The sequence below is a fragment of the Tachypleus tridentatus genome, chromosome 13 (genome assembly GCF_004210375.1).
Source record: "Tachypleus tridentatus isolate NWPU-2018 chromosome 13, ASM421037v1, whole genome shotgun sequence".
NCBI classification, from domain to species: Eukaryota; Metazoa; Arthropoda; class Merostomata; order Xiphosura; family Limulidae; genus Tachypleus; species Tachypleus tridentatus.
In genome coordinates, this window is record NC_134837.1 from 243,571,320 (window position 1) to 243,591,624 (window position 20,305).

Below are 20,305 nucleotides of genomic sequence, written 5' to 3' on the forward strand. Positions count from 1 at the left end.
TTTTCTGGATAAATATTTGGTCGTTGTGTGCGACCTGGGAGGATCAGGTTCAATTACACCTCTTCCTTCCTACGCACAACATGCTCGCTCGCTTCTTTGTGGGTATTGGGGTGTGTTTATTTCTTAAATACTCAGGAGGGTCAGTTGCACAAGACCTCTTCCTCCATCCCTAACTTTCATGTCGGCTACTAGTAAAAATTTGTTGTTGTTGTAGTGCTTTTGGGCCAGAGTATCCCACAGTACTCCGGCCCTTTTCAGGGCAATGTCCATGTATTGCCTTGAGTTCCTCCACTCTTTTTTCCCCCTTATCCATTTATTATTTTTTACTTCTATTCCATTTTTATTTTTTTATATTTCTATTCGTTTTTTTTCTCTCTTTTCCACTTATATATATTTTCCTCCATATATATTTATTGGAAAAATAAAAAATAATAATAAAAAAAAAAAAAAAGAAAGAAAAGAAAAAATAATAATAAATAAATAAATAAACAAAAAATAAATAAAATAAAACTAGTTTTAAGCGTCTCGTGCATGGTGACCAGCTTGATTTATATTTATTAAATATATATTTACAGGAGAGAGGTACTTAGAACTATGCTCATCATGTACGTAGTATCTGTCGAGATCACACATTAAGTCTTTTTTATGCCAATTCTTATTAAAATAGTTTAGTGCATTATGCAAGAGTATTTCAGATATTGTCTCTATGTTTCCATACTTGTTTATGAATGTTGATGAAGTGTTACGTGGTACTTTATAGGCTGAAGTTGAGATTGAATTTTGTATTTTTTGTAATTGTTTTTGTGTTGTGTTTATCCAGGCAGGAGATGCGCATTCTATTATAGGTCTAATGTATGTTTTGTAGATTTTTGTTATATTATCAGATGATGTACCTTGATTTTTACTTGAAAGACTTCTTGCATAGTTTGCCTTTTTCCAGATTCTAGTCAGGATATTGTTAGTATGCTGTATCCACGTTAATTTGGTATCATAAGTTAATCCTAAAAATTTAGCAGAAGTAGCAGTCTGTAAAAGTGTTCCGTTCATGTATAACTTTGGTGGATCTTTTTTTTAGTTTGTTTATTCTGGTGAATAGTATTACTTGGTTTTTCGGAATATTAATTTTTATTCTATATTTCTGGCAGTATTCTTCTAAATTATTCAGGACTAGTTGGAGGTTTGTTGCTACTATTGAAGGAGCGGGGGCACGTTTCTAGACAGCTTTATCGTCAGCAAATTATGATGCAAAACCTAAATGTAGGTCCGACATATTACTCACATACATGATAAATAAGATAGGGCTAACTACCCCTCCCCGCTACAACATGCATGACATCCGAACTAAGAATTTGAAATGCCCGCCTGAACTCGAAGTATTATGGGAACTCTGTTAATCCATGTTGAGTGAAGTAAGTAAACACACTTAATAAAGCTTTGCAACTCGTTCTTATCGCAGCAAATTTTAAAATGTGTAATATAATTTAATCAAATTCCATTATTCAATCGAAAGGTTTGTTTGTTTTTTGAATTTCGCGCAAAGCTACTCAAGGGCTATCTGCGCTATCCGTTCCTAATTTAGTAGTGTAAGACTAGAGGGATAGCAGCTAGTCATTACCACCCACCGCCAACTCTTGGGGTACTCTTTTACCAACGAATAGTGGGATTGACCGTCACATTGTAATGCTCCCACGGCTGAAAGGGCGAGCATGTTTGGCGCGACCGGGATTCGAACTCACAACCCTCAGGTTACGAGTCGGACTCCTTAACCCACCTGGCCCAATAGAAAAAAACATGCTCGCCCTTTCATTCGTGGGGGTATAATGTGACGGTCAATTCTACTATTCGTTGGTAAAAGAGTAGCCCAAAATTTGGCGGTGGGTGGTGATGACTAACTGCCTTTCCTCTAATCTTACACTGCTAAAATAGAGATGACTAGCGCAGATAGCTCTCGTGTAGCTTTGCGCGAAATTCAAAAGCAAACAATCATTATGAAAACTACCTTGGACTTAGATTAAGGACATGCATACATTTTCTTTTTAAAGATTTCAAAATATAATTCTTGAATGTTTGCTTTGGAGCTTGTAACATTGAAATATAAAGTAAATCTAGTTCCATTTTGCTTTCTTGGTTATCAGTTAGTGCATTGTTATGAACTGGATCTTTTTAATTGCTTGTATCTAGTGGTTTAAAATAGCTTGAATTTACCCATTAACGGTCATTTGGCGCCAAAAAATACTAAAACATACCTGAATATGTAATATTCTAAGTGACACTTTATTTCGATAATTAAATTTGGATGATAAATTTGAATATTCACTGTTTTATTAGTGAAATCTTAAAGTGTTTATCATTTTTAGAAAAATATGCATGTTAATGGTAGATAGAAACAACTTGAGCATACTGTAGACATGTTAAGACAAGTATTGCTGTGAGTGTCTGGTTAGTAATTTAGTTCATCTTTCAGCTGAGATCTTACATATATACAAACAGTTCATGTTGCTCTTTTTGCCCTCAGACAGATGTGTTCTGTAGTTGGGGTTACTTAGTTGTATTAAGTCCTGTTCTCATCTCACAGTACAATTTAACTTGCTTCTTTCTTCAAGTTGGGAAGCCCCTATCTCATCCTCATTTTTTATATATTTTTCATCAGTAAACAAGAAATGGGTGGTCGAAGAAAAAAGCCAACGTGATTCATCGTTATTTTGTGGCATCAGAAACCACATATATCAAGCAGCACATGTTAAACAAGGCGTGGGATGCTATGTTTTCTCTCTCTGAGCCCTACCATTTCTGCTATTTTAATAATACTGTCTTAATTCACTTCTAGATTGCAGTATATGATGCATGTGTTTAAGTAGAGGGATACAGGTAGAATTGACGGGTACATTTGTCCTTGTCTATGGTCCTTCCGCAATTAATCTTAAAGTTACAGACTTTTAAAGAGCTGTAATTGCTACCCTCAGTTCTCATGAATTAAGTACACGGTCTCTCAATCTCTTAACCTTTGTTGCGGTTAAGACATTTGTTCTTTTGGGTAGATTACACCGCACCTTTAGGCCGCTATGCCCTTCAATGATCCCTCTTTGTCTCGCGCCCTGTAAGTGCCACATGGGCTGCATCGTTCACCTATATAATACTGATTTGACACTTTTAAACATTTTTCCACATGGAGCACATTACTTAGAGCATGTGCATTATCCATGTGCCACACAGCCTAATTATTATAATGAATATATTATAGTAATAATGGGGTTTCTAGTGCGTGCATTCAAAGTTAGCAGACCAGTCAAACAATTCAGGTTTGCAACACTTTCTTATTTGAATAAAGCCCAAGCTGGGTGTGTAGAAGAACGAACTACAGTTAATTATATATATATACACACCGAGTATGTTTGTTTGTTTTGAATTTCTTACAAAACAACACGAGAGCTATCTGCGCTAGCCACTCCTAATTTAATAGTGTAAGACTAGAGGGAAGACAGCTAGTCATCACCACCCACCGCCAACTCTTGGGCTACTCTTTTACCAACGAACAGTGGGATTGATCGTCACATTATAACGCCCCAACGGCTGAAAGGGCAAGCATATTTGGTGTCACTGGGATTCGATTCCACGACCCACATATTATGAGTCGAGTGCCTTAACCACGCCTAGTATGTAAATAATGTATTACGTGTGCGAAAGGAACACGTATAATAATTCCCTTTTCTAATGCATGCTTCTCGAATATTAAGCTGTAATGATAAATAATTGCATTTTAATAAGTGTTTAATGTTAAAACACTTATCAATGTTTTAGTGTTATTGTTTAACACATTCTACACATTTGTCAATTTCCACAAAACATCGTTTTATAGCACTCTTCCTTATTTTACATTCACTATTTAACTTTATATTTAGGGTGATCTTTAAATGTGTTATCTTGTTTTAACCTTTAAAGTTTTGTGTGTATTCATATACCATTTCACTTTTGACAGTAATCTCAGCATTTTCATAATTAGATACAAGTACGGTTTAAAAGTAATTATTTCTCTCGGATTTATTATATTAGGTGGTTTCCCAGTCCTGACATGAAAAGTTACAATTCAACGGCAAACAATGAAAATTATAAGCGTCAGTGTCACCAAACCATAAAAGTATTGGTTACTTCACAAATTTGGAAATATTGTTTAATAATATACGTTGGGTGGATAAATTAGACAGTTATACGAGTGAATAGTTGGGCGAGTTTTCATTTATTTCTCACATTGAACTGGCACGTTGAAAGATCTGTTTCACCTAATTCTTCGAAATATTACATAATCACAAATATTTTGATATAAGTTTGGATGGCGCAAGTCAGATAAGAACATTTATGCTTCTGTGTAGAACAAATGCATCTTAATTGGCCGTTGGAACAAATTTTGTAATACCAGTCACCCTCACGCAGTTCGAAGGTTCCTTGGGGGCTATAAAATTGCACGTTCATCTACTCATTTATAAACCTGCACGTACATGTGTTATCTATGTGTGCCACGTGGACGGATACCAGATGTATATTACATTAAGAGCTAAACCTGCAGTACATACAGCACCGTTAACATATTTTACCTTAGAGTGTTGAAGTTTCAAGATCGGCCAATAAGGTAGTTGAACTGTCTTGATGCATGCACAAACCGCACATGTATGTTTGTATTCAAACACATTCTATTTGTATAAGCTATTATATACACAGGCCTCATGTTTTAGGATAATTTATTTAGTGTTTTGGGTTTAAACATGACTCGGAACTCTTTGCTTTTTTCGACATGTCTAAAGTTTTATTTTGTATATATACATAATCTCACGTTGTAGCTCGTACCCTAGGATCCTTTTTTTAAAAAAATGTGCAGCGTATTTTAAAAAAAAATTCAAGTTAATGTGTTTTGGTTTATGGCTTGAATATTTTGTGGTTGCATATATATATTCATTTCTTTAAAATAAGGTGAAACTTGTGCAGCTAAATTACACACAATATATATATATATGAGTCATTTAGAAACAAAATTGCGAATTATTTATGATAACCCTTGGGTGTCAATAGGGAGTATATTATGGACCTCAAGTAACTAAAATTTGAAAAAAAAAATGTTGATAAATAAGTATTTTTGAAATTTGATTTTTGTTTTCATTTGATTATTATGCTGTTAATAACACTGTATACAACTGTAAGGATAAATTAGTAAATGTATTGTTATTTATCATACATTATGTCTGCCACCAGGCATCACCTCATGTTTATTTTTTTGTTTCGAACCCGCGACCGTGAGATTACGAGTCGAACGCCTTAATCCACTTGCCCATGCTACGCCTGGCATCACCTCAGCACAGAAAATTAGTGAAAACTGTTATTTGATTTACTTGTACTCCAGTACTCGACCTAAACGTATGCAAATACTCCATTATTAGTAAACTGCATAACAAGAGAATTGTACCAATGCAATTTAATAAAACAATACATATTTTTTCTTTTATGTGTAATAAAAAATACGTGGAATTTTTAGATGCTAATGACCTTTATTTTATGTTTTATACCTGGGTTCAACAATTGATCTCTGTTGGTCACCTGTGGGTTTAGATTTTTTGTATTCAATTTTGATCTTATTTAATGTTTTATTTTATTTGTAATAAAAAATAAGTGGTATTTTAAGATGTTAATGGCCTTTATTTTATGTTTTATTCCTGGGGTCGGTAATTGCAATGCTTTTCTTGATCACATAAGAGTTAAGATCTTTTGTATTCAATTTTGATCTCAGTAATAGTACATAAAGTTGCTTTTATATTTTAGGTTCATAAAAGTGGGCGAGTTTTCTTTCAGAGATATTGTAATTATATTAGTTTCAAAATGATCGCGTGTTTTAACAGGATGTGTATAGTTTTGTAGTAAGTGTACCCGGAATGTGAAACCGATGATTCATGACTCGTAATCCTTTGCCACAAAATATCGCTTCTTAATTTGGGGTCGTGGATGTGGTGTAAGAATGACAGTCAGTCCCCTCCGTTAGGTTCACCCGTAGTATAACGACAAGAACGTTGACTTACAACACTAAACTTCGGGTCTCAATTTCTCACAGTGAACACATCAGTTAGTTCAGTGTGGCTATGCTCTAAAACATACAAAAATAAAAAACAACAAACTCATCTATTCGATCAGACAAGAACCTTCCAAGAGTTTACGGTGAGCACTGTTGATCAGTTATCTTCAAAATCAGGGACAGCTGAGTTTTCTTAAACGAATACACACACATACACTCTTCTAATAAACAGATATGAAATCACATTTATTATTACAGTGGGGGGGGGGTCATTTCCTTGATTCTTACATTAGTCACATTGAAGACGATTCAACGCCTCTATCTGTTTATATGAATATCCTTTCAATGTAATCTTAATATGGACAATTGTACAGCAGATATAAAACATTTTATTCTGTGTTCAAAAGCGTCATACATTCAGTACGAGTTTGGTAAAAAGGAATGAAATTAACTGGGTCTGTTTTTCTTTTTAATCCATGTAGTCACTCTTAATTGAAAACTTAAGTAATTTTTTAGATTACGAAGAAACAAGAGGATCATTAGTTAGGGCATACGATTTTAATTACCATTATTAACCAATACTTAATTATCTTACATGCTTTATGAGCATGTTCGTGAGGCTATATACATGCCTCGTCATCTTCCTGGCAACAGTAATTCATTATATAAATCTAACAGCCCCTTCAAAATATAAGTGGTGAGGGTTAATGATAGTTCTCTTACGTACAGGCAGGAAGAGTCCTCTTTCTCTAGTATAACATTATAGCCTCACAGCTTGGCGGCATACATTGGATTTCACGCGATAGGCTAATCTCATTTCCTTTGTCCACTGGGCCCCTCCTCTTTGACACATGCATACAGCCCAATAACTCCTGCTTGTGTAAAAGTTGATGTAATTATATCTTCGGTCAGATATGACTATATTTATATATCTATTTAGCTACTGCCTTTAAAGTATCTTGAACACTATGCTTCTATTTGCATCTCTAACTAGTTTTCAAAAATACTGATGAAAAGCAGAGAGAGAGAAAAACAGGTTGGTCTTTGATATTTTACTTACGGACATCCATAACGTTTATTACATATTAATGTTTAATGATCATAATAGTCTCATTGAGTTTTTCGATCTTATCTGATCAATTATCGAAGATTTTTGTTAAGATTATGTTCCGTCGTCCCTTTCTGGCGATAACAGACAGAATAATTTCAGTGGTTTAATGGTGATGTTGTATTAGTGAAGTAGAACTCCCTTTGTAGAAAACAATACCCTGGTCTCATAGCCTGGTAGTGTGTATTTGATTTTATATACGATAAACCAATCGGATTTCCGTTATCCGTACACGTGGCCTAAATTCTTTTACTTATTTAGAAGTTATATATGCATGTATGCAAAGCTGTCTGTTTACTGTTATTCATATACACCATATATCTTTGTAATGTATTCCTCTCCATTTCTGTTCACCTATGCATACTCTCCGTGTTTCCGTGTATCTCGTTTAACGATCACCGTACCTGTTGTATCTATCTATAGCTTATATCTATCCGTGACTGTCTCTTCAGTTAGTATCTGATGTGTTTTATACTGTTATTAACTTACTAATTTGGTTCCTCAAAGACTCATTCAACTGTAGAATTTTATAAGCACTTATTAACATGCCTGTTGTTATAAATGATGAATCTGCTTCATTAAAATAAGTTATTTTATTTTTTATTTCCTTAATAAAGATAGAATAAGTTGTTGAATGTTACCAAATACATTTTCGTTGATCACTTTAAACATTGCTATTAAGAAAGCAACCTTTTTATACATATGGCATTTACTTACGAATAAGTGTTGTGTACAAGTATTTTGATTCGCTGTATCTGGGCCCGGCTTGGCCAGGTGATTAAGGCGCTCGACTCCTAATATAAAGGTCACGGGTTCGAATCTCCATCTCACCAAACATGCTCGCCCTTTCAGCTGTGGAGGCGTTATAATGTGACGGTCATTCCTACTAATTGTTGGTAAAAGAGTAGCCCAAGAGTTTGCGGTGGGTAGCGATGACTAGCTTCCTTCCCTCTAGTCTTAAACTGCTAAATTAGGGGCGGGTAGCGCAGATAGCTCGTGTAGCTTTGCGCAAAATTCAAAAGAAACAGAGAAATAGATTTGCTCAGATGAATGTATCAAATACGTTGTGTGCTTTAAAACCACCCAGAGTTAACTAATTTCTCAATAAAGGTTCGTAAGAAATCTAATAATATATTATACTTTATTCCTGAGACAAATTTAGCAGCTTAAGTTGGTGTCGTTTTGTAAACATGTACCACTCTGTTGAGTACATGAGGTTTGTGTGTCGAATAAATTAAACATTTGTAAATCTAGAATAGTAATGCCGTCACTTGAGAGTAGAGGGAAGGCAGCTAGTCATCACTACCTACCGCCAACTCTTGAGCTACTCTTTTACCAACGAATAGTGGTATCGTCCCTCACATTATAACGCCCCCACCTGAAAGGGCGATGATGTTTGGTGTGACGGGGATTCGAACCTGGTACCCTCAGATAACGAGTTGAGTGTCTTAATCACCTGGCCATGCTGAGACCTGCATGTTTTGAAAAGCAAACCCCCTTTTGTTGTTGTTTAAATGACTTATCTGGATATTGACGACAACAAACAAAAATACAACAAAGTTGTTATTTTTTTTGCATGTGCACTAAAATATATAGACAGGTGTATAATTTTAATTAACAATTTTAATATATAGCGTAGTTGTAATGTAACGTAAAATCCTTTTGTTTCTTCGTACAAGTTTTGATCTTGGCTGAGTTGTTTCAGTTTGGTTGTATTTTTTTGAATTTCGCGCAAAGCTACACGAGGGCTATCTGCGTGAGCTGTTTCAGAAATTCCATAACTGTGTTTTCTTGTACACAGAAGTTAATAATTACGTAATAACCTTCCATGGCTTTGAATGTGAAATGAGTGTATATTATGTGCTTATATTCACTTATAGAAACTCATATATCCGTGTACGATATCAACAAATCGTAAACCTTAAATAATTTAAAGATTTAAAATAGGACATCTGTAACCACTGCGAATTCAACCACTCTCATCCAGTTTTGTATCTTATATATACAAGTTTTTGATTTTTCAGCATCCATTATGAAAATATGAATTTAATTTGCTTATCTAAAACTTTGAGAGTCAAAAACGTTTGATTGTGTTAAGTAACGCACACTCAGACAAAGGGTTAATAAAACCTTATCTAATTCTTTCTAATATAATGTAAGTTATTTTACGCGGGCCATGCATGTTTCTGCTTAGTGAATTAAGTCCTCTCTCTCAGTGATTCGGCGTGAAGTTTGAAGGATTTAAACTCAAAAAGTCTAGTTTCGTTACACGTGTTGGACGCAGCACAGGTAGTTCACTGAATAGCTTTGTGCGTAATAAGAAACTAAATAACCCGTGATTTAAAATACTACGACAGTTCCGAAAGTTTTTTACTTGAAGATTAGTTTAAATCAGTTTTGTTTCCCGGTGTGACTCACGGGTTCGAATTCCTCTCCCACCAAACGTGCTCTTATGTTTAGCTGTAGGGGCGTTATAATGTTTCGGTAAGTCCCGCTACTCGTTAGTTAAAAAGTAGCCCAAGAGTTGGCGGTGGGGGGTGATGACTAGCTGCCTTCTTTCTAGTCTTTCACTGCTAAGTTAGTGACAGCTAGCGCAGATATTCCTCGTGCAGCTTTGCGCGAAATTCCAAATAAACAAAACCAAAATCTGGTGGGACAGCGGTAAGTTTACGTACTTTTGACGCTAAAATCAGGAGTTCGATTGCCCACGGTGTACACAGTTGATAGCCTAATGTGGTTCTGCACTACAACAACCAAAACAGTCTTTCAATTTAAATATTGTTTTATAAATAAACTTTTGTCAAATTTGCAAAGCTACAGAACTATTAAAATCCATGCCAATATTCAATACGTTGTGATGTATTTCTCCAGACCAACGGCATGCTGGTTGTCTTTAATGGTTCATCTTTCATGCGTATAATTTGAAATCATAAAATTTTTGGTCGGTATATACATTAATTCCAATAGAATATCCTTACTTTTAAACGTTTAGGGGCCAGAAAACATGAGTTATTTTTTACATTTTTTTTTCTAGTAATACGTTATAACGAAATGAAAACATCCTTATATGAGACATATATTTAAATTGGTAGGTAATACAAAATATCGTTATGTGCACTAACAGAAGTGTATAAATATACATGTATACACACGTTAACAAATGTACCGTTTTGTCATGGCAAAACTTGCGAGTTTATTCGAAAAGTAAAATTATGGTTAGTAGTAAGGATGTAGAAATAGAAACGTAATATTGTCTTATGGAGGGAAACTTGTTTTCTGTTCAAAAAGTAAAATTATGTGTTTTAATAGGAATGTATCAATGAAAACCCTTGTTATCCGTAAAGGTAAATGCCTAGTAAAAGGGCTGTTTAACGGTCTCAACAGTTTTAATCTGTGCCTTCGGTATTGGTGTAAAAATTAGTTAGCATATCACGTTAACAGAATGATGTTTTATGGAGATGAAGCTTTGTCAGTGTGTTCCAGACGTACAGTTCCGTGTATTGATAAGGATTTAGAACTAAAAAATACGTGAAAGAATAGGATGGTATCTTGTTAAAAGCTTTTCAATCTGTATTGCAAATGAAGCTCCGTGTATGGTATTTCATACCATTATATCTGTGAAAGCTCATTTATATTTCAACAATGATGTAAGATGTAAACTCCTCCGAAGTTGTTAGGTGGCTTATGGTTAATTTATTCTGTTTTGTTTTCGTAGGCTATAATTTAGCTTTTTGAATTTATATATATATATATCAAGCAGAAACAAACAGAAGCATATAGGTGAATGGAATACACAATCATTCCAGTTTAAGTAGATAGGGGAAATATGGAGTAGAAGGTAGGCGAAGGTCATCTAAAGGTCAGATCAACCATTTTAAAACCTACCATCATCATTTTGTATCAGTGCAACTTGAAGAGCGTCCCACCCCTTACAAGCCGTTTGCTGCCGCGGGACGTCCACCTAAACGTGGGACTGTAGTCCCCCACCCAGCGTTTTTATGATGTGGATGTGGTTCTTGAATAAAGAAGCTTTACTATGGTTCTGGTGAATTTTTGTTAGACTCATGGTTAGCAAATTGTACGTGTACTCTTGCTTTTATTAAGTAGTTTATTATTAAATCATTGGTACAAAACATGAAACAGTAATTGATATCCAGTTTCTACAATATTTTTCTTATCCTCACATGCAAATATTTTTGGAGCAGGGTTTAAGTTAATATTAGGTATTATTATTCTGTACAATTTATTTGTTTAGTTTCTATGCATGATATTATACTCTGAAAATTTAAAAATGCTGTGACTCGAAAAATATAACCCATAGAAAAGAAAACACTGTTGTTAATTATACAAGTTTATCACTTAGTTATTTGTTACTGCATAAGTATAGTGTTTCTTGAAGGAATTTCCAGTTTTATTTCACCTTCAACATCTAGATTAACAATAGATGTTATCATTCTTAAATTATATTTGCTTTGAAGAGATTGTTTATTCGGTATAGTTTTCTTTTAAACATGCGCTTTTCAAAAATCTTTCATATCAAAATAGTGTTATTTATTTGGTACAGTTTTCTTTTTAACATGCGCTTTTCAAAAGTCGTTCATGTCAGAATGATGTACGGAGCTCTATTCGCTTCCAGTTAGAATTAGCACTTTGTAGAAAGACTACTTGTAATATGAAATATAATTTCCTGTATTGAATAACGAATACCATACCATAACCGGTTGAAAACTACTCTAGAGACGTATCAGCTCTCATTATCCAAATATTTTTTAAATGCATCTAGGTGTGGAAACACTATGTTGTAACGTATAGACTCAAATGCTTGTGATGAATGATTGTTTGTTTGTTTTTGAAATTCGCACAAAGCTACTCGACGGCTTTGTACATGTAGGATTACCCCTCCGTATTACATTTCGGATTACTAAGTTTACCTTCCAATTTGTTGTTCCATTAAACATACTTCCAAAGTAAGATTGATAAGTTTTAATAGTATTATTTTAATAGGAAATATAATAATTCAGTACCAGCTTTTAAACACAATACACAGATTGCTAGCAAACAAACAATCCTTCCCTATATGGGGAAAAAATTCAACTGTAATGTTTTGTTTTGTTGTTGTTGTTTTTTTTTCTTTTAAATAAGTAGGTAACGCCTACAGTTATATAAATGTAACTTTTCAGAGAGATATAGTGGGATATTGTCAAACTTATACCAACCTGTTTAAAACAAACACATCAGTAGCGGTATTGCGTTTCAAGATTCTGACCCATAAAATAATTTAGTCAAAATGATACAGCGAAAATGATGCAAGTTACAGCGACATCGACTCTTTATTATCTTACTACAGCGATGTGAAGTTTGATTTCACTATAGGCGTTTCGTTGAGGAGACAAATAGCATTCGTGATGTTATGTTATTGTTGTAGTTTTGACCTGAAGTAATTTTTGTTTGATATTCTTTCACACTGAGAAAATATATGAAGAATTAAAATACCGTTTTGAAGCTGAATATAAAACACAGATAGATTTCCAATATTCCGATAGATAGCGCCAGCATCGCAATATGTGGATAAGAGAGCATAATATATTTACACTGTGTATATTTTGAAACTGACTGTAGCTGTAATGACATAACTGACAGAAACATCGCTAACAGACTAATTGCATTATTTGACGTTTTGCAGTGGATACTACGTTGGAAAGTGAGTGTGTTTTATTTAGTTCTTAAACTGTTTATACACCGGGTTTTCGCATTTGAACCATACCTATGTTGTATATTGAAAAAAATATATAATGTACAAGTTGAATGTAATATATTTGCATATAATTTCCATGTTATTAATATGGATTGGTTTGACTTGTGTTGAATTTCGTGAAAAGCTACACTAGGGCTATCTGCGCTAGTCGTCTCTATTTTAGCAGTGTAAGATTAGAGGAAAGGCAGCTAGACATCACCAACGAATAGTGTGATTGATGGCCACAGGATGTTGGGTGTGACAGGGATTCGAACCCGCAACTCTCGGAGTATGAGTCGAGTGTTTTAACCACCTGACCATACCGGACCTGTTAATATAGAATCAATAGGTCAAAGTTTTTGGTAATTTTAATCGTTTTTGAAGTAAGTAAACTATATTAACAACTTTTAAACTAACAATCGGTTGTGAGGTCGACTAGATAAGTCTGTCACACTATATTAAGATCCAAGACAAGTTTTTTCACAGTGCTAATCTTTTTCTCATAATCACACAAAGGCTAAATTAAACTTGTTATTGTAAGGAATCCACTAGTCAAAGACCATTCCATTGGTCAGTCGTTTAGTCCACACGGATATAACCCCATATACAAGGACGTGTTTGTGTACTAAGTTATTTGTATTTACCACCAGGAGCGCAGTTTTTTAGTGATTCCTGTATAAATATAAGTTTCACACACGCACAAGGAAAGGCGAGAAAATGTTTTTGGATGATTGTTTTTATTGAAAAAATGTTACGTTACGTCGAAATTCCTGCAGTAAAATATAATATCCAGGGAAATGTACACATGTGAAACATATAAATAAATGCTTTTGATATGTTTTTTTAATCTGTGATATTCAAAAATGTTTGCAGAATAATAAGTTCCACCATATGATATGTGCTTCTCCGTCTACAAAAGACCCGGCATGGCCAGGTGGTTAAAACGCTTGACTCGCAATCTGAGGATCGCTGGTTTGAATTCTCCTCCCACAAAACATTCTCGCCCTTTCAGCCGTAGGGCGTTATTATTTACGGTCAATCCTACTTTTTACTGCTAAAATGAGTATTCCAAGCGTTGGCGATGGATGGTGATGACTAGCTGCGTTTCTCTTGTCTGTCAGTTAAAGTAGGACGGCTAGCACAGATAGTCCTTGTGTAGCTTTGCGTGAAATTCAAAACTAAGCAACGTCTACAAATCATATTCTTAGCTTTCTGTAACAGTAGATGTGGAAAATGTGATAAAGAAAAATTCGAACACTTGCCATAAATACGATCGATGTATACGCAGAGTTACTCAAACATTAAATTTTTTACCGCATTTGTAACTATTTTAAGTGCCAACATGGATACGTACACACATTGACAATGTTTAATGATATATATGTGTATATATGATTTCATTATTTATAAGTTACGTAACCTTTTATGCAAATTGCCTAGGAAGCCTCAGAAAGGTTCTTGGATAATAAAAATTGGGCAGAAAAATGCTCTCTTTAACATCGCCATAGAAGTGTTAATAAAACGTTGGTTGAAAATTGGTTAAACTATTAAAATAGTCAGTTTAACAGGGATTGTTGGAACATTTGTAGCTTTGTCTTTCAAAATATCACAAATACGCTTCTTTCTTTATTTAAAATAATTCAGTGATTTTTGTTTTAAATATTTGTCTAGGTTTTTAAACTGAAAGATACCTACAATAAATAATTCGTGACTTTCAATATAAACAATATATATTGTATCTACTAAAGATATGTATAGTTATAACTTGGGTACATTTTTAGCCTAATATTGAGACTTTATGCATTACAGGTAGAGTGTGTTAGGGAGAACATTTTACTAAGTTATTGGATACACTCAATCCTTGTAGTTTTTCAATTAGTTTTGATATTGTTTCATTATTTATACAAGTGCGAACCAATCAATATATTGATTGTGCCCTTTCTTGCTTTGTATAAGATGAAAATACGAGAACAAAACTTCCGTCAAACAATGTTAATTTTAACAACAACACAAACCACAAATCAATTTGATGAGGAATTTAATGATCAGATTGAGGGAATAAGTACAGCTGGTCCATTACCACTTGTTCTAGTTAACACCTTTATTAACATGCTTAATTATAAAGTTAAAACAATGGTTAATCTTGGATTTTGTTTGTTTTGGTTTTTTTATTGTGTCAGATATGTTGACCATACATTTCCTAACTTTTTTTTTTCTAGACAAATGGTTGAACGGTTTTTAGTATTCTTAAATTAATTACATCCTAACATTAGATTAATTCATGAGAATGAAGGTGAAATACGTTTCTTTAATGTCCTAGTATGGTTGATAATGATTATGAAACAAAATAATTAGAAAGGAAAATATATTGATCTTTACTTGAATTGGACATTAGCTTATCACGGAACTTCAAAAATAGGAATTATAAAAAGTTTACTGGTTATTTCAAAAATGAATTGCAGTTCAAAAGAAGAGCTGGAAAAGGTAATACATTATTAGAAAAATGTGTTGGTGAAGAACTGATAGGTTGACAGAAAAAAGAAAATATTTTCAGATAATTTGGTTTACTGGGTACTTCCGTACATACGTGGCTTATGAATTACGACAAAAAAGACTGTAGAAATAAATAGAAAGGTTGTATAAATTTGCAATTGTAGACAGTTAATTATTTTTACTGGTAAAAAAAGTGGAATACAATCTTAAAATATGTAACTAAACCAATTATAGTCGAGAAAGTGCTGGTTTATCGCGCGAAATGAACAGACTATATGTAATACATGACATGTCTACCAATATTTAAAATAAAACCGAACATTGTTGTGGAAACATAACTGTTAAAATTACTTGTCGAAAACCTAATATTAACAAACGTAAAATAAAGAAAGCTGTTTTAATAAAGGTGTACAAGCGTGTAATAATTAAAGACTAGGTTTATACTGATAATAATCCCAAGGTTATGTTTGTGACGTCACCAATGGGTGTAGAAAATTCTCGCGTGTAGATGTGCAATGTAACTGATGATACTACGTAAACAGTGGCGAAACGTTAGCTCATTTGATATTTTTTTTCTATTCCATTTAAACTGTTTTCTAACTTTTAAAAATCCATGATTTGTTGACACGTGGTATATAAAACCTTTGTTTTGCAATTATGTCATGGAATTATGCCTTGATAACCTGCAACCCATTATTTTACCGAAAGTATGTGAAACAATTGTTTTGTGAATGATCACAATGAAGTACACCCCAACTCGGTGTCACGAAAACCTCCCTTTTCCAAGCGCCGTTAACGAAAATTTCTCGCTGCAAAAATTAATCTCGCTTTGCGCTGTTAATCACGTGATCGAAATAGTGAGACAATAGAGAATTACTGATAACAGGAGCTTATCGATTTTGGGTAACGTCACACTTTTTATGCTATTTTTAAAGGCCAAAACTGCTGATTTTCTCCTGATAAGTCTTTAAGAACAAAGAAGTGTAGAAATAAAACTGCACTAGTTTCGCCTGCGTGGAATCCCAGCAGAGAGTAAACGAGGGTGTTATGGCCCCTTCTTTTTCCTCTCTCTCTCTCTATCTTATCTTCTGTACAGCAGGGCCCTTGCGTGTGAGAGATGTCTAACCTTACGACATGCCCAGGGGCCACTGATTAATTGGACAAGTTAAGTTGACCAGCCTGTGCAGAAAGCTATCCGACGAGGCAGGTAGTACTTTATGTTGACTAGGTCTACACGTAAGTTTAGTGAGGGAGGCGACCACGAGTATCAATACTATTCACACGGCACGAAGGGGGCCCGAAATAAACCCACTGAGCACCGGACAATTTCTTAAACTAAGCAAGGGCCCCTCCACTGGAGTTGTTCTCGTATTATTGATTTGTGTGTGTGTGTTTGGTAAGTGTAAATACGTGTGGTATTCAGTGTAAATTGTACCTAATTCCGTGATTCACCCTAAAGAATACTGCTAACACAGGGAAGAAATTAGGAACTTTGATTTTTAAGTTTTTGAGGTAGCACATTCTGGAGGATAATCAACGGATTTCTATATGCACATGGGTTTTGTTACAGAAGGTAAGTTTTTACAGATCTGTATGATTATAATTTTGTGTCTATTCAAGATATATGTATATTAGTAAAAACAATTATATTTAATTAAGTAAAATAGTAAAATAAGTAAAATCATAAGGAAGGGCTGCGTTAAAAACAGCAAAACCAAACCTCTGACTAATTATATAATTTGTTATTGTTTCGGCTTGTTTTTGAGTTAAAATAAATTATATATTTATATCGATAAAGAACATGACAAAGTAATAATCTGTAAATTAACTCCTTAATTCAGGGTATTTTCTTAATCATGGAGAAGGCCTTTTTACTTTCTGTATGTAGTATACTCTTACATAACTAGAGTTATCAGTCTTTTCTGTTTAGGCCCGGCATGGCCACGTGGTTAAGGCGCTTGACTCGTAATCTGTGGGTCGTGGGTTCACATACCTGTCACACCAAACATGCTTGCCTTTTCAGCCGTGGGGACGTTATAATGTGACGGTTAATCCTACTATTTATTGGTAAAAGAGTAGCCCAAGAGTTGGCTGAAATTAAAAAATAAACAAACATTACTATTCTGTTTATTTCGGCTCGCTCCGTAATGATACGCCCCCCCAGTGGCTCAGCGGTATGTCTGCGAACTTACAACGCTAAAAACCGGGTTTTGATACCCGTGGTAGGCAGAGCACAGATTGCCCCTTGTGTAGCTTTGTGCTTAATTTAAAACAACAACCGTAGTGATACAGGGGAATTTTTGCGGACTTAAAACTCCAGCCACCGGGTTGCAATACCCGTGGTGGGCAGAGTACAGTTAGCTCATTATGTAACTTTGTGCTTAACTGCAAACAAACAAACATCTCATCTCTTGATTATTTGAGCAAGAACAGAGACAAAATCAGCAAAATAATTGGATCTTCTGGTTAATGTCATTATTAACATTAATAAATAAATAAACATAACAATACAAAAAATAAGATTAAAAAAAAAAAAATTTAACACATTTTCCTAGGGCTGTTGGTTTGTTTAGTCAAGTTATTTCGTATTTTAGCATAAGTTTGAAGATATTTTAAAATGCGTAGCTTTCACCAAACATCTCTCGCGCAGATTGAGTAAACATTATACGAGGCTATTTGAAAGCTGGCAGAGGGTATGTACAATAAGGGGCTCGTGTAGCAATCGGAACCTACTGAAACATTCATTTTATGTCCTTCATGCGAGAGACCGATCAGAGGCAAGCCCACGGTCGTCTCATATTGAATATTGATCGCGAATGACCGGTCGTTTACATTACGTGTACGTACATGAATGAAATAGCTGTAGTTTCCCAATTTTTCTCTGATCACCACTGTACGAACTTCTGTATATTGTGCTTTGAAGTTGATAGGAGTTTAAACGGAAAAGTATTAATAAATATTTAGAATGTACGAAGTATTTACACTTGTACACGTGTGTTATGAATACCTTTATTTCATTAGTCGTTGAATTAACTTAGCAGCGAGTAGGCTATTTGATATGGTAGTTAGAAACTTTACTGTGCTGAAAACTGAAGTGAGTGTTCGTAATCATAAAAATGAATAATAATTAATCATTTTTGTTTCCGTATACATACAAGCACATATACAGTCAACAAGAAAGGGAACCATTATTCCGAATCTTTATATGGCCATAATAAATGAATTTACAAACCAGCAAAACATGTTTATTAATATTTCATAAAGCAACATACACTGTTGCATCATTTGAGATTTGCAGGTTCTGCTGGTTCCACCAGTATTTAAACAGTCATGACGTCTAGGACTGAGTTCTTGACATGTTGTTACACAATCTTCAACTCTGATTTGACGGAAAACACTTAGGCCTCCCGATTTAATTCGCTAGTGGTTTTGATTTCATTTTTATAGATCGTTCAATATCATCTGAAATAAAAATAATATGTTTAGAATTGATATATAGAAGTTAAATGACGTAAAGGAGGTGCACGTTTTTTTAGGCTACCCTGTACTTATTTATATACATACATGTACAGTCTGGTTTGAATTTGGTGATGAGGCTTACTTGATTAGTATGTCTAGTTTTAAGATCCCTCCCCCATTGGCAACAGCGGCATGTCTGTGGACTTACAACGCTAGAGACCAGATAGCCTTTGTGTGTGCGTGTTGTTGTTTTTTAAAGCAAAGCCACATTAGGCTATCTGTTGAGTCCACCGAGGGGAATCGAACCTCTTAATTTAGCGTAAATCCAAAGACTTGCCGCTGTACCAACGGAGCACAACCCTTTGTGTTTTACTACAAATGAACAAAGTTTTAAAGTATCAATATGTATATATATTTATTTATTTGGCTTCTTACTCTTAGAATAAAACAATTAGTATAAAAGTTGATTATATATTTATAAATGTTTTTAAAACTTGGAAATTAGACTGAATATAATAAAAGTAAATCCCTTGAAAAAGGTACGTTGTTTAATATACAGATACATGGAGTCGATTCAATACTTTATTATGAAACGTAAGTACAAAACACAAAGTGCGGTTTAATTAATTTAAACGAATACTATTCTGTTCATAAGAATTATTATTGTAAAGTACTGTTGCAATAAAAGAAACAATAAAACGTGTGCATTGAGCTCAGAAACATAATTCCAAATAACTAGTCAAGTATGAACAAATATCTTTTGGTTAAAAGAGAAAAAAATACAGGCAAAAGAGGCGGTTATCATCACTGTAAAACTAGAATAACAAAACTGTAGCGAAACAAAACGATTAACTGAAGTTAATTGAATCAGAGACAATTGGTTATTTTTTGTATTTATCTTCCAGTGGGTCAGCTGTAAGCTTATAGATTTACAACGCTAAAATTCCATTGTGTGGTTTTGTACTCGTAGAAAACGAACATACAACACGTTGATGTCAAAATCACATCTGCTATAACCCTAAAGACGAAATTTCCTGGCTAAATTAAGATGGAATTTTATTCATTTTAGTTTTGTTTCTGACAAATGGAAAACTTGACTCATTACACCTAAAAAATAAATCATAATGTTGAACATTGAAGTTCCACGTTCAATAATTGTTGTGAAGTTGTTGCAGGTTTGAAGACCCTTCCAAGTGGCACAGCGGCATGTCTACGAACATATAAAATCGGGTTTTGATACCCGTTGTGGGCATAGCATAGATAGTCCGTTGTTTAGCTTTGTACAAATAAAGCGTATCTGATAGTGAGATTTTCTTAATATAAATGTTTTATGATACATATAAAAAATTATGAAAACAGTCGTAAATCTTAATTTCTATGTGAATTTTAGTTCTCAAAGTTTTGTTTGGCAACTTTTTATATCGTCCTATGAGACACCTTTTGAAAACTCACAGATAGT

General features: G+C 34.1%; 1 protein-coding gene and 1 long non-coding RNA gene across 29 annotated transcripts in view; one reads left to right on the forward strand and one right to left on the reverse strand.

Annotated features, from left to right (window-relative positions):
- The window catches only part of LOC143237485 (uncharacterized), a 283,125-nt gene that overhangs the window by 74,071 nt on the left and 188,749 nt on the right, over positions 1-20,305 (forward strand). For 8 of the 27 annotated variants that reach the window (XM_076476805.1, XM_076476796.1, XM_076476794.1 and 5 more), the window contains exon 1: positions 15,942-16,960. The exons of 11 other annotated variants lie outside the window; for them this stretch is intronic. Coding sequence is in view for 2 of the 16 variants with exons in the window: in XM_076476789.1 (XP_076332904.1) it covers positions 16,936-16,960 (25 nt within the window). In the remaining 14 variants the exon portion in view is untranslated. Of the gene's footprint in view, positions 1-4,491; positions 4,663-6,762; positions 7,089-12,768; positions 12,862-15,940; positions 16,961-20,305 lie in introns of those variants that run through there. 8 more of the 27 variants (XM_076476813.1, XM_076476814.1, XM_076476815.1 and 5 more) reach the window with 7 other exon arrangements.
- LOC143237487 (uncharacterized) overlaps positions 18,580-20,305 on the reverse strand; it is a 41,627-nt gene continuing 39,901 nt past the window's right edge. The window contains exons 1-2 of one of the 2 annotated variants that reach the window (XR_013020099.1): positions 18,989-19,567; positions 18,580-18,849 (exon numbers count right to left, since the gene is read on the reverse strand). This is a non-coding gene — a long non-coding RNA (uncharacterized LOC143237487). Of the gene's footprint in view, positions 18,850-18,988; positions 19,568-20,305 lie in introns of those variants that run through there. The other variant, XR_013020098.1, reaches the window with a different exon arrangement.